The 14,807-nt window shown below is 44.7% G+C and overlaps 1 protein-coding gene across 1 annotated transcript in view; it reads left to right on the plus strand.

The window, feature by feature from the left end:
- Positions 1-319: 319 nt before the first annotated feature.
- Positions 320-14,807, plus strand: part of F13A1 (coagulation factor XIII A chain) — a 140,730-nt gene continuing 126,242 nt past the window's right edge. Inside the window, exons 1-3 of the mRNA XM_059078024.2 lie at positions 320-396; positions 2,302-2,449; positions 12,027-12,215. Coding sequence (XP_058934007.1) covers positions 2,320-2,449; positions 12,027-12,215 — 319 coding nt within the window. The 5' untranslated portion in view covers positions 320-396; positions 2,302-2,319. The remainder of the gene's footprint in view (positions 397-2,301; positions 2,450-12,026; positions 12,216-14,807) is intronic.

Consider the following 14,807-nt stretch of genomic DNA (forward strand, 5'->3'; position numbering starts at 1 on the left):
AAAATGTTCCCTTGTGAAGGAAGACCCCCTCCTTCCCAGCCTTCTGACCAAAGTGGGTGAGGGGAAGGGGGCGGAGTCTGCCGGGCACTGCAGGGCACCCTGCCGGATGCTCCCAGAAACCAGGGTGGGAAACTGGGAGAAAGGGGGGCCGGGGGGGGCATACCAGGATAACAGCAGCATGCCTGGGGTAGCTAGCAAGTCCTAGAGACTGCTGCTTCTCCAGCTGTCAAGAAGGGGGAGGAGAAAAGGCTGTGGGATGGGGGGAGGAACGGGGGGGTGCTTAGGAAGTTACTTAAGGGCTAACTTTCCTGTCCTTTAGCCTGTGTCCTTTGGAGGGAGTACTCCAGAGACGCCCAGAGCCAGCCTGCGCTGGGACACCTCGGGAGGGGACCACAGGTAAGCAGCCGCCCCTTCGGCCCGGGCATCCCGCAGCCCTGCGTCCACCTCCTGCCCCTGCCTGGGGTTCCGGGCCGATCCGTCAGCTGGTGCCCGGGGTGCAGGGGAGCGGGCATGGGAAGCAGCCCCAGCGGGCCAGTTCCGTTCTTCGCCCCTTACTCCGCATCTACCCAGCCCCACTTGCACTTCCGAGCGGGCCTTCTCTCAGGCATCCCGCGAAGCTTCCCAAAAGGCGCCGCTGGCTGCAAAGGGCCACCAAAGGGGCAACTGGGGCGCTCCCCCAAAGGACAGCCCCACCCCTTCCTTCAGGGGAGCAGACTATGGAGAGAGGATGCAGAAGTTGCAGAGGGGGGCAGGCGGGGGGCCAGGTAAGAACACCTGCTTGGCTGGCACAGCCAGTGGTCCGGCTGTGCTCTCCATCGCTGGCACCCCATCCCCCAGCCGCAGGGAGCCGAACTGCAGCACCCGTCCCAGCCCAGACCTGACAAGGAGGCAGCTCTTCTGCCCACCTGCGCTCACCCAGCCTGGCCTGCACCCGGGCAGGACCTGCGGCACCTCGGTCTCTGCTTGAATGGTTCTCTCTCCCAACGGGCTACCGCACTGCTCTGTCTAAACACTCCCCTCCGCTAGCAACCCTGCAGCCCAGCCCGGCCATGCCCCACCAGACAAGGCTTTTTCCTGCCTTCTCTCTGTCCTTAACCCTTCTCTCTCTCCTCCCCCCACCCCTTAACCCACTAGAGCCTGTAAATCTGACCGCAGGTATTTCTGGATACCCACTCAGACTTGACACTTGCAAACGCTCCTGTCTGCTGCTTCCAAGTCCCAGTGCCTTAGGAAGCGGCTCCAGCTGTGCTGCCTTTTGGCTTCACACGTTTCTGGAACAGTCTGCCCCCCCCCCCCCCCGCCTCTGCAGGGCAGCTCCTCATCTTCGGAGGGTGCAGGAAGCAGCCGAATAAGCAGAGTCGTGACTGGGTAATGCAGGTGACCAAGAGGAAAGCTTCACTGGGGCCAGAAACAAGGTCTCCCTTCATCTGGTCTGTTGGTCAACAAGTACCGAATGGACCCCGACAGGAGGTGTGGTGGTTAAACTGGTTGTTTGTCCACACAAACTCCAAAGGAAGGGGAAGCAGGCTTGGAGCAAGGGCAGTGTTAGCTGACCCAGTATGTTTAGCGAGAGGGCTCTTTATAGCCCTAATTAATACTGCAGTGGCCTCCGCCTCACCTACCCCAAATCTCCCCTCCCTTGTCCCGCTCCCTGTGGTCCTGACTCCAAAGCAGTGACCACCTTCTCACACCCTACCGAGTGAGCTCACTTAAGAATCTTGTTCGTCTCATCCGTACCCCCCCTAGACTGGGAGCTTTCAAGGCAAGCATCCTTCTGTTTTGTTCTCCGATGTACCCCAAGTGCCCAGAATATATGGGGGGCCCTCAATAAATATTGGCTGAATTAACTTGCAGGCGTGGATGCTTGAAAGGGTGCCACTGATCTGGACATGGGTGTATGAGTTTATTCTTAGAGTGAGATAGGTCTCGTAAGTCTATATAAAACGGGCAGAGGTACATGCATAGGATAGCAAACGTTTCTTTCAAGAGATTGCCTTTGGGGGGAATGAGAAAAAGACCCTGCTTTCCAAAATCTTTTACATTTTTCATTTCTTCAAATAAGCCCTCTTTCTTCTGCTTTCTATATGTTTTGACAAACACGAAATCTCCCCGAGATCCTTGGGGAACTGTACTCCATCCTTAGACTATCCTTCCCGCCACGTCTCAGGGTTCATTTATGCGAAACTCAAAATGTGTTGCTCAAGAGCCATCACAGACAGATATGTCTCCCTGTTTTTGAGTCCTTATCACAAATGCAACCGGCTTCACTTTCCTCTCCGTGCCTCCGTTTCTCCCCCCAAGGAGCCTGTGAGGCTGAGAATGTCGGAGTCCTCGGGGGCCACCTTTGGAGGCAGGAGAGCCATCCCCCCCAACACCTCCAACGCATCGGAGAATGACCCCCCCACCGTGGAGCTGCATGGCCTGGTGCCCCGGAGCTTCAACCTGCAAGGTACAGTCACCTCCTGGGCCGCCACGGCCAGCCCTCCCCGCGGGCGCTGGCTCAGCACCCTCTGTCTCCACCGAGCTCCCACAAAAACTGATCCCCTGTCAGTCTCTGGTTTTAAAGAAAGGCCTCCCCAATCCTCTCTGAGTGGTAAAAACACCAAAGACCAGGATTCTTGTCCCAGTTCTGCCACTTAGTGGCTTTGTAATCTCAAGGAAGTCACCCCTGCAAAACAAGGGCATTAGCTGAGTCCTCTTCCAGCCCTACTGTGATGTTTGTTTTTTTTTTGTTTTTTTTTTTTTTTTTTTTGCGGTACGCGGGCCTCTCACCGTCATGGCCTCTCCCGTTGCGGAGCACAGGCTCCGGACGCGCAGGCTTAGCAGCCACAGCTCACGGGCCCAGCCGCTCCGCGGCACGTGGGATCCTCCCGGACCGGGGCACGAACCCGCGTCCCCCGCATCGGCAGGCGGACTCGCAACCACTGCGCCAGCAGGGAAGCCCTACTGTTTTGTTGTTAAGGATGTTCTCTAGCTGGAAGTTTCCACTTCCAAAACACTGTGGCTTTTGTGATTGTCCAGCTCACACCTCCTTCCTGCCCCCTCCCTGCATCCATCGCTGTGAATCTCCGAGCTGGTGAGAGATGCGGGCCCCTGACGGTAATGGAGCTGGAAGCCCTCTGCTTCGCTCCAGAGCAGGATGGGGGGGCAACTGAGGCGAGCTGCTTCCCCTGCTCTTGCCTCCGCCCACCCGGAGGGTCCTGCTCTGGGAGCAGCCGCCAGCTGCTGACCTCCACTCAGCCCTGTCAGCTGTGACAGGGCCCAGGTACCACCAGTGGCTCGGTGACACAGACCCCGTTCCCTTGGGCCATGGCAGGGACATTCAGACTCACGTCCTTGAATGGCATCCAGCGCGGAGCACGTGTTGTCAGTTGCACGCGTGTACCCAAACCCACTTTTGCTCCTGAGGGGCTCTGTGTGTGCTTTCACTGGGGGGTAAACACCCACTTGCAGGGGTAGGTGCCCGCGATCACCCGGTGGTGTGTGGTTAATCTGCCTTGTCCGAAAGAGACCAGAGGGTGAAAGCAAAGGGAAAGGACACTGTTGATTACGAACAAACCCAGAAAGTCAGAGAACAGCCTGGGTCTGGTGGGCAAGTTTGATTGTGTTAGTATCATGTCTGGACGGTGTGATATCCAATTGTGAAGACAGAGAGATATCCGGTACCACCCGTGGGGGACCATCCAGACGGAGCAGGTGGCTCACAGAACTGAAGGGCATCTTCAGTTGAGTCGAGGGGCCAAGACAAGGTGTGAACTTGGAGTTCTGAGCTCTCTCCCTACTAGCTGCTGCACTCTCTACAATGCCACTATTAGAACCACAGAAATGAGTTGTAACGGACTTGCTGATCACCTCACCTAAATCCCCATGTTATAGGTTGGGAAACGGAAGCCAAAGTAAAAGCGCTTCGTGTTCACTCCTTCCCTGCTCAGTCTAGGGGTCTTCCTCCCTCCCTTCCTCCCTCCCTCCCTTCCTTCCTTCCTTCCTTCCTCCCTCCCTTCCTCCCTTCCTTCCTTCCTTCCTTCCTTCTTTTTAAATGCAAATAAAATTGGAAAGTATACAGATGTCAAATTACCAAGCAAGTTATCTTGATGTATGCGGCGCCACCTGCCGCCAGCCGCAGCGGGTCCTCAAAGTGCAGCAGCAATCGAGGAGAGGGGGTAGGGAACGGAAAGCACCAAGGTATGGGATCAGAAGGGCACAGACAACTGATGGTTGCAAGGCAAATTTAATAGCAAAGCATAGCCATCTATATACCCCTAAAGCAGGGACTTTGCATAGTCATTGTAAAGCAGGGACTTTGCATAGACATTGTAAAGCAGGGACTTTGCATAGACATTGTAAAGCAGGGACTTCGCATAGACATTGTAAAGCAGGGACTTTGCAGAGACATTTTTCTATAGAACTGGGCTTCCGTCTTGGCTAGTCGCCACCATATCTGCATCAGCGGGTTTATCGCTTGTTCCACAAAGGCACCAACTTCCCCTCCAGGGTTGCTTTTCCTAGCTTTAGGGAACAACCAGGGACTCCCAGTAACTGAGCAGGTCCCTGGAGCGATCTGGCCAAAGGCCATCTCCTTTTTTAAAGTCCAAGATGCAGACCAAGGAGAGTACAATCGGGCCCTGAGGCCCATGAGGGTCTTAATGGCGCCTTCCTCAGAGGGCAATGCTCGCCACAGATGTATTCCGTTTTCTAGCAAAATTCCCCTCTGGCAGAGAAGACTCTGGAACCCAGGAGAGGCGGGCAAGTGCTGGAAGAAGTGGGCGGGGAGAACAGAAAGAGAAAGGGGCACAGGAGAAATGGGAGGCACCACTGAGGCAGTGAGATGTAGCAAAGTGTCCCCTGGTCCAGGACTCAAAAGACCCGGGGTCCTGTCCCGCATCTGCCACTTGCTCCCCCTGGGACCCCCGGCAAGTCATGTAAGTGTTCTGAGCCTCAGTTTCCCCATCAGCAAAATGGGAGCAATGCCTACTTCACAGTTGCCGTGAGGATCAAATGACCAGTGGCTGTGAGAACACCCAATCAATACATGCTCATTGCTTCCGACTGTGCAGACTATCATGACTCTGCAAGGTCCGGAACCCACCCAAGGGAACCCTTGATTCTAAGGGGAATATGTGCAGCCTGCAGCCCCCGTAGAATTAAAATGGACCAAAGTGTTGCCAGTAAGAAAACTGCCAAAGAACTTGAGCAGGTAGGTCAATTGTTAAAAATCTGGGAATACTGGTTTTTTGGTTACTTATTTTTGGAGGCAGGGGTAGGGAGTTAGTTTGAACCGAATGATTTTGAAAAATCAGTCATTATTTGCTTGGCAGTCATATGTGTCCACAATCTCAGTGACATTCTGGGGTACTTAGTACAGGCCCTGGCATAGGAGTGTGTGTCCAGTGAAAAATCATGGGCCCTAGCGTCATTGTAACCTTATTAGTATTAACAGATTCCAGGTTTCATAAACACGCCTCCATTTAGTAGCTCCCATACAGATGAGCTAAGGGCTACGTGCTCTGAAGATAGGAACTCTGAAGCCAGGAAGCATAGCAGCAAGTCCCAGAGGAGTAGAACAGAAGAAAAACAACACTGTCTTGATCAAGGAGGTCCATTTCCCAGTTACCCTTCACATTTCAAATCTCTGTTTAATTGTGCTAAAAGTGGGTGTCCTGGGACTAAGTCTGTCAAGTTGTCCCCAAGTCCCTGCTGAGACCTAATCACGTGGGTTTAAGTGCCATCTTCTTGCCACTAGTGGAGGGCTTGTACCTCCCTGATCTCGTCTGAGGATGACTGCTTCCAGGATAACAAAGCCCTAAGACAAACTCTCCACATTTGTTTCAGGGAAGCTTTCCAAAGTGTCCCTTTAGCACGCTACTCTTGTGAAATTGGCTGAGACGGGCAGAGAGGCAAGAGGGCGAAAATGCCAGATTTTTCCCTTTGAATAGTCTTGTGGCAATCGATGTATATAATATGTATTGAGTGTGTGTAATACCCTTAATTCACAACTTCAGTGAATATTTGGTTAAGAATTATTTTTGCCTGTATTTCAAAACGTACAGACGTACATAAGGCTCCTCCCATGGGGCAGCACAATATTTAAGAGACATTGAGATATTTGAGGTGACAGTGGAACTCCGGAGATGGGACCAGCCAGTCCGTGGAGGTGTTTGATGTCCTCCTGTGTTTTTAGGGATCCTTAATGCCCCCTTTGAACTCAATGGTAGCTGAGAAAGATATCTGAAACTCCCCTCAGATTGTTTGGATTTGCATCCATTTCTAATGTTTTGCATGCTCACTTGGTGTTTCTGAAAATCTCTCTAGAGCCTTCCTGCTCTCAAAGGTTATTTTAGCAGATGTTCCGGAAGATAACCTTATATTCTTGGGCTGGTTTGACTCTGTTATTAACAGTAGCTGATCAATTTGCAGTAGTAATTATAATACTCATTTGGCAGGTCTAATGCAATTTGAATGCAAACTGGAAAGCAAACTAGATCTATACAAAAATCAAATGTAAGCGAGATCTAGTATTTTGCAGGGTAACGGGGTCTGTGCCTTTCTGATCGTCTCCTCCTTCCCATGACTCCACGTCAGAACTAAATCAACTGACTAGTTAGTCATCTATCTTGCCTTTGTGCAGAGTAAACCTCTCTGGATTCGAGGTTAATGAAAGAATAAAAAAGGCCTTCAATGTATGATTAAGAAACGATGTTGTATAGAACCAGTTCACACTTTCCACTTGATTTGTAGGAAAATGTTTAATGATTGTGTCAGGAACCGATACCAGTCTCTCTCTGGGGACACAGAAATGAACAAGTCAATACCTGGCCTCAAGCAACTGTCCACCTAGTAGATGAAACAAACAAATAAAAGGAATGACCAGTGGTGTCGGTGGAGTGGGAAAGAAGGCGAGGAAGGTGTCGTAAATACAGGACACCTGAGTTAGGTCTTAGACGATGGGTAGGAGTGCTCCAGGCAGACAAGTGCCTGGAAGGGCCTTTCTAGCAGAGAGTGCAGTGTATGTCAAGTAGTGAGGACAAGAGAGGGGAGATGAGCCTGAGAAAAGTAACCAGGGATCACATTATAACAGGCCTTGAAGACCTTACCTTTCCTCCTGCAGATACAGGGGACTTGCAAAGGATTCTAAATAGCAAATGACATAATCAGAATTATGTTTATAAAAATAATGATAATAGTGAGGGGGAAATGGAGAGAAGGAGACACATCTGGAGGCCCTTGACATACTTCAGGCTAGAGGAGAAATAGACCAATAGAGAAATAAAAGTAGAGAAATAGAGGGGTTTTAGTCCCTGGAGAAGGTGTTAGACTCATTTCTCTCATTCTAGCTTCTGCTGAGCATTTCTTATACAGAGTACAGGACATTTCAATAGCAACAGTTAAAAACAATAAGCTGTTTAAGAAAATGTTTTTAATGATTCAAATTAATGATAGTTTAAAATTCTGGGTGTCCGAAAGGAATATGAGGAAGGAAACTTTACCCTGTTGTTTTCACAATAAACAGAACCTACCTCCTCATGGACAGTATTTACACCTATAGTTTGGTAATAATATTACCAACGATTGCATGGAGATCTCAGTTCACCAGGGAGTTCCTAGGATATGAACCTAAACATTTAACTTATTTAAAGGTTCCATCTGTGACAGCTACAATCATTCTCTGAAGAATATCTTTACCACCTAAGGTGAAAATAATCCACTTTTAATCCACTTTTTTCATATTAGGGGAAAGGTAGGAAGACAGGGAGGCAGCTGGCTCATGAGGAGATATTTTTTTCTTTAGCAGTCCATTTTCTGATGTTTAGGAATTAAGCTAAATTGCGTTAGGTAGACTTTTGAAAGCTGTCACTTTGAAAGAGCAAGCTGCCAAGTTTCTAGCTACAATCTCTCTCTCTCAAAACCAAAAAAAAAAACACAAAAGGGTAGCTTAGCAATGAGCTATTCTGTTCTGCCAGGAACTGGGCTTGGACAGGGAGAAGCAAATGCCTTTCCTGTTTGTGGCAAATGGAGCCTGGGTGATGAGAAGGCTCTTTCAACCCAAACTACGTCTTGTTAAGCCAATAAATGAAGCAAAAATCAATATTCCAGCTTAATAAATCTTTACTGAGTGCCTGCTACATGGGAAGGAGCAATGGACAAGAAAAAGAACTATGATATTTTTATGCCTATGATCATATCTCATGACACCATCTGTATAGAGTCCTTGAGATTATCAGGTATTATAAGAACCAAATACTTGACTTGATCTGTGGGTAACTCTCCATGAACAATGGAAGAAAAGGTATTTATTCAGTGGTGTTGGGGACCTCACCTCATTCCCCAGGACTTGGGGTAACCCTTAGTAACTCCACAGACCTATTGGGAGATTACATTGGAGAGAGGGCAACATGGCTGCCATTTTCTTCTCCTTCCAAACAATAATGCCCCTGCCTATGCTATTACCCTTCTGTATGTCTTACACATTTGGCTACAGTCTAGAACATTGTTTCTTTCAACTTGCCACCTCTCAGTGTAGCTTTTGATCTTCCATAGCTTAATCAAGTTTTATTCTTTTTTTAAATTAATTTTTATTGAAGTATAGTTGCTTTACAATGTTGTGTTAGTTTCTGCTGTACAGCAAAATTAATCAGCTATACATATATATATATATTTCCTCTTTTTTGGATTTCCATCCTGTTTAGGTCACCACAGTGCATTAAGTAGAGTTTCCTGTGCTATTTACTAGGTTCTCATTAGTTATCTATTTTATACAGAGTAACGATAGTGTATATGTGTCAATCCCAATCTACCAATTCCTCCCACCCTCAAGTTTTATTTTTTAAATGAAACGTTTCTCTTAGGTTAAATTATTTTAATATGAATTTTTAAGAGCTTATTTAGGAAATTTTTACTTACCATTGACTTAGTTTCTCCCTATGTAGGGTACCACTGTGATTTCCTATGATTTTTTTCTTTCTTCCTGAAGGCATTGACTTAGCGTGATATTGCAATAGAAAAGGTAAAGAGCACTTAGAAAAGATAACATTTTAAAAAATTCCATGTTTTGAATTAAACATTGTCAAATGCACAGTAATGTAGACTACATTATTTTAAAACAAACTCTTAATATATATTAATATATATTTAGTATATATATATATTTGTTCTCTCTATGAAAAAATATTTTTTCAACATAAAATAGCACACTTATGAAATTTCTGGAGGACAGGAAGTTAGGGAGGATGTTAATATAGTGAATATATATTTAGGGTCTAAAGCTATCTTCAGAATTCAGAGCAATTAACCAAATACAATAGGATGAAATTTAATGTGAATACATGTAAGGCCTTAAAACTGAGCTAAAAAGAAAAAAACAGTTGCATTGATAGAAATGGCTGAATAACAACACGAGAAAACGACTTATAGGGGTCTGGACTGAGTTTTAATCCACTACTGGTAGAAGTGACATCAGAATCTATTTTTAAGCGTTTTGCTTCATCAGATGCTTAATGTAAATCAACAGTAAGAGTATTCAAAACACTAATGGTATCTTGGACAGAAATCATAGAAATATACTATTTATTTTGAAAGATGCAGTGGTCTCATTGGTTTTCATTGGAGAAACCATAACCAGACTAATGTACTTAATTCTAGGAAAAACGCTATAAGAGAGAAATTCATAAAATGGAATATGTGTATTTCAGAACACAGTAATGGGTAGAAGGTCTGGAGATAATTTCTTAAAGAACAGTTGAAGATATGGAGAATGTTTTACTCAGAGAAACCCCAACAATAGTCTTTATATACCAAAAGAGTGCCAGATGAAATGAATAGAACATATTCTATATTTACGCAGAAGTTGGAACCAGGATCTATGGTTAGAAAAATTACAGGGAAGAAGATGTCAGTTCATCTTATAAGGATTTTTCAAATAATGGGGTGGTTTAAAAATGGCCTGTTTGCTTTATAAGATAGTGGGTTCCCTGTTCAGGTGGAGGCTAAAAGCCTAAGTATTCGGATTTTCATGGAGATGTTTTGTGCAGTACATAGCAGGTCTACCAGATGGTCCAGAAAGTACCTTTGCCCCCTGAGATTCTGTGAGAGTGCAGTATCAGTATATTCCTTCCATTGGTGCTGATGAATGGAGAGCTGATTAAACCCTTTTCTGAGGAATTAGGTTTATAGACATTTTAAAAAAATAAAACAAAACATTATTAAAAGTCATTGTGCTAAGAAAGAGGGCCAGATGTTGATTACTAAGGCTCTTCTCAGTTGGGACGTTTATGATTCTCCAGCTCTTTCTGAAGCTGGTTTAGCACTGGCGATTGTGACCTTAATATGACCAGAGAACTTAGGAGGAAGGCAGCTTGGAAGAGAGAGCCATGGAAATAAACATCTTCACGCCACAGCATAATGGAGGGAAACTGCCCTTCAGGGGACCATGTACTACAGGGTTCTGAGATGAAGCAAAAATAAAATTGTATCTTGCACTTTCTGTTTGCTATAATCTTGCAGTCAGAATAGCCCATTGAGTACCATGTAAAATATAAAGTGGCGCCATCACAGTTCATAGTCAGCAAGCTCAAAGGAAGCCTCTGGTCCCACTATGCAGCAGGCATAGAGTCAGACCCATTGTGCTGTTAGGTCATTGAATCTTTGCAGAAATTCTCAAGATATTAGTATCTTCATTTTAAAGGTGAGAAGACTCAGCTTCTGAGAGGCAACATCCCTTACCTAAGTAATTATGAGACCTGAGATTCAAACTCAGGATTACCTGGACTTTGAATTCATCAAGGGTGTTGCAGGGACTCCTAGACTTTAGACCTATAGAGTACCTTAATGAACCCAATTTCTCCATTTTGCCTATGAGAAAAAATGAGGCCAGAGAGCACCAGGGGTCCTGCACAGGATTCCTGTGTAAAAGCAGAGGAAATCACTGAGTCTTGCAGGGTGAAGCCCCAGCTCTCTATGTACACTGAGTTCACAGCCATGAGGACAAACCATGCAACAGTCGAGGTCAGGAAAAGGGAGGGAAGGCAAGAGGCCAGTGCACACCCACCACCTCGCCCAGCATTCTCCCTCCAGTGCCCCCTGAGAACTCCAAATGCATACACAGAAATCTGTCTTTAGACTAGATCTTCTAAACTGCAGTGTAGACGGGTAGTTAGAGTTACCTTCACATTCAGTGATCATTTGCAGAGGGAATGGGAAAAAAGCAAGAGAAGATCTAACTTTTATCCAGTGCTATCATGTCTCGGGTCAATATATAACTGATATTTACACTCCCGATTCCAAAAATCAGAGGAAAAGCCTGTAGATTTCGTCATCACACCAGGGTTTGCTTCCAGATTGGTTGCTTAGTAGCCAGGGAAATTGAGTCTTGTTTCAGCATGTGCAAAGTGGTAACAATCCTACCTACCTCATAGGAATGCTGGTATCCTTCCTCCATGCCAGTTCTCTCTGTTTCCTGCCTTTGAAGGACAAGATCTACTTTTAGAATTACAGAAGGGGGCTGTGGGTGGACCCTTCCTGAAGTAAGAGGAGAATTTGGGATTGATGATCAACTTTGTCCTTAGAACATCCCTTGCAGGCTTTGTCAGATTTGATTCCTCCCTTTTTAAAGCTAAGAAAATTGAAGTGGTATTCCCTGTTTATCCCAACGTGTGGAGGCTGTAGTCATCGTGGGAAGCACCTGACATAATGAAAACCAACATGAGACTCGGATGTGAAGCCTTGAACTCAGGTGCTAGTTCCTCTGTATCTAGACCTATTGATAGGCATTATCAACACAGCTTTATTATCCCAAAGTGAGTGCCGTGTGGTCTGAGATGAGATCAGAAGGGGAAAATGCTTTTTAAAAGATCTTCTTTGAAAACAAGGATGTCACAAGAGACTGACTTCCAAATCTACCAGCCCCCTGTATAGAGTTTTATCTAATAAACCTTACTACCTTGTGTCTTCAGGAAAAATAGTCTTGTTTTTCGAGTTTGTGTTTAAACCAAAGTTACTCAGTGGTTTCTCTTGATTGTTTTCTTTGTGTATAGAATACCTTAATGTTACGGATGTTCACCTGTTCAAGGAGAGATGGGACAGCAACAAAGTGGATCACCACACCGACAGATACAACAACAACAAGCTGATTGTACGTAGAGGACAGTCTTTCTACATCCAGATCGACTTCAATCGTCCCTATAACCCTAGAAGGGACCTCTTCAGGGTGGAATATGTCATTGGTGAGTGCCATGTGCAAGCCCTGTTCATGACAATCATGATACCATGGGTCATAATGGAGGAAGGGTAATGTATAGTTGTGTTATTTCCTGGAGTCATACTTTAACAGTTGGCTGGAGCTGGGATTACATCCAACCCCTGGACCACTCTATACTCTAAGATGGGTCTGAGACAATGCCGAACATCAACATATTATTTGCCTAATCAGGCAAAAATCTGGTATAAATAAAAGTGAATACAATTGGCATAAAATGTTAATGTGTACATAGAGAAAAAGCATACATGGCTGATATATGTGTAATTTAATAACGTTTTTAGAAAGCAATTTGGTATATCTGTTACAATTAGAAATACATATGAGCTTTGACCTAGCAATTCCAGTCTTAAAAACCTATACCAATGATATCTAAAATCTTAAAATCCACTTTTAAAAAGTGGGTATTATTTACGGCAGCATTGTGTATGGTGACAAATAAAACCCTACAAGTAAAGAACTCTCAATAGTGGAAAGGTTGAAAATACTGTGATATATTCACATAATGGATTGTGAATTTGACCCATGCCAGATGACTTTAAGAGAGGTAGTGAGTGAGAAAATAAAATGTAGAAGGGTGTACATAAGATCTTCTATACATGTGTGTGTAAATGTACATGTGCATAGATCAATACTGTGAGTTCAGAAAAGAATATGAAGCACACACACTGGTGTTGATATGGGTTCCATATTGGAAATACTGCCAAAATAAAGGTAAGAGAAGCAAAAGGAAAGGGAACCAAGCAAGAAAGGGAGAAAAAAAAGTGACCATGATATGATTATATGGAGGCATCTATGTAAAATCATTGACCTGTGGGAATAAATATAAAGAAATTAAATGTAATAAAATTAAAACTAAAAATACTTCCTTGGGACAAAAATCTATGGCCACTGATCACTTGAGGAACATGGTTTGTGCTTACTTGAATTTACAATGCAAATTTGTATATAAATGTGGGAAAATTGGTTGAAGACAGAATAGAAGGGGGAGAGGAGAAAAGAGATCCCTGAGTCTGAATAAACAACATCAGTGCAGTGCTTGGGTTCTACACAGAATTGTTTGTTATCCCAGTGTGTGAAAAGAAAAGGGAAAACTAAATTACTGTTCCTGTGTGTTAGGCAAAGTGAAATAACTCCAATTTAATTTAGGGAGCAGATGCTTATTGTTAACATTTTTTAATAATGGGTACTTCAGGTGAGAGAAGAATCTACAGATAATTTTTTAAACAATATTTTAAAATATGATGAAAATTTATTTTTATTTCTTTCCGTAAGTTCATTTATCTTCCTTTTGTATATATGTGTGTGCATGTACATGCTTGTTTGGACTAGATATGATTAAAATGTCCTTGACACATTTTTAGTAAAAGGATCACTCCATGCATGTCAGTAAATACCCATAGTTTTGTTCCAACTTACTGGGAATTTTTGCCTTCACGTTTACAGCCAAATATTTCGGGCAGTGAGAAGAGGACAGGGAAGATTTGTCCCTGAACTGGACTTGTCTGAGGTCTCAGATCTTCTCCCACACCCATTCATAGAATAACTATAATAATGAAAGTCTTAGGAAGAATACGATGAATGTCTTAGATTGGGTCTCCAGGAAACAAACTCTGAGAAGGAGATTTGTGTGGAACGAGTTTACTGGGGAGCACTCTCGGGGTCAACATCAGTGTGGGAGTGAAGGGATCAGTGTTGGGCAGAGAGTGGGGTTGAACTCCAATGAACAAAGGCTTCAGTGGATCCCATGGTGAGCACTGGAGCTGGATTGTATCTTTAGAGTTGTCCAGTCTTGGGGCAAGGTCATTTATACTCTAGCATTGACAGTCATTGGCTACACGCTACCCCCAGGGAGGGAAAAATTAGTGTAGTTGGGTCTCCATAGCTGAGGGTAAACCCATGAGAGCAGCTCAATGAGAGCTGTGAGCCACCAGCATTCCCAGCATCGGGTCAAGGATGCCTCTGTCCCAAACGCAAAAGGTCTGGGTAGCAGACCACAGAGTCCACTACAGTAAGCATTTAAAGTCTTCTCTTTTTATAAAAAGACATAGTACTACTTTTGTTCCTTCAGCAAAAAGGTGGGGGAGGGGAAGCATAGCAAATTTGCCTTTGAGATAAAAATCTATGTATTTTTAAAAACAGCATATCTGATACAACTCAGTGTCCAAAAAACCCCCCACAATCCAATCAAAAATGGCAGAAGACTTGAATAGCCATTTTTCCAAAGGAGATATACAGATGGCCAACAGGTACATGAAAAGATGCTCAACATCCCTAGTTATTAGAGATATGCAAATCAAAACCACAATGAGGTATTATCTCACACCTGTCAGAATGGCTAACATCAAAAATCTACAAATAACAAATGTTGAAGAGGATGTGGAGAAAAGGGAAGCCTCCTACACTGTTGGTGAGAGTGTAAATTGGTATAGCCACTATGGAAAATAGTACAGAGTTTCCTTAAAAAAAAAAAAAAAACTAAAAATAGAACTACCATGTGATCCAGCAATTCCACTCCTGAGTATATATCTTTAAAAAACCCCAAAGCACTAATTTGAAA

The sequence above is a fragment of the Kogia breviceps genome, chromosome 10 (genome assembly GCF_026419965.1).
Source record: "Kogia breviceps isolate mKogBre1 chromosome 10, mKogBre1 haplotype 1, whole genome shotgun sequence".
Lineage (NCBI taxonomy): Eukaryota > Metazoa > Chordata > Mammalia > Artiodactyla > Physeteridae > Kogia > Kogia breviceps.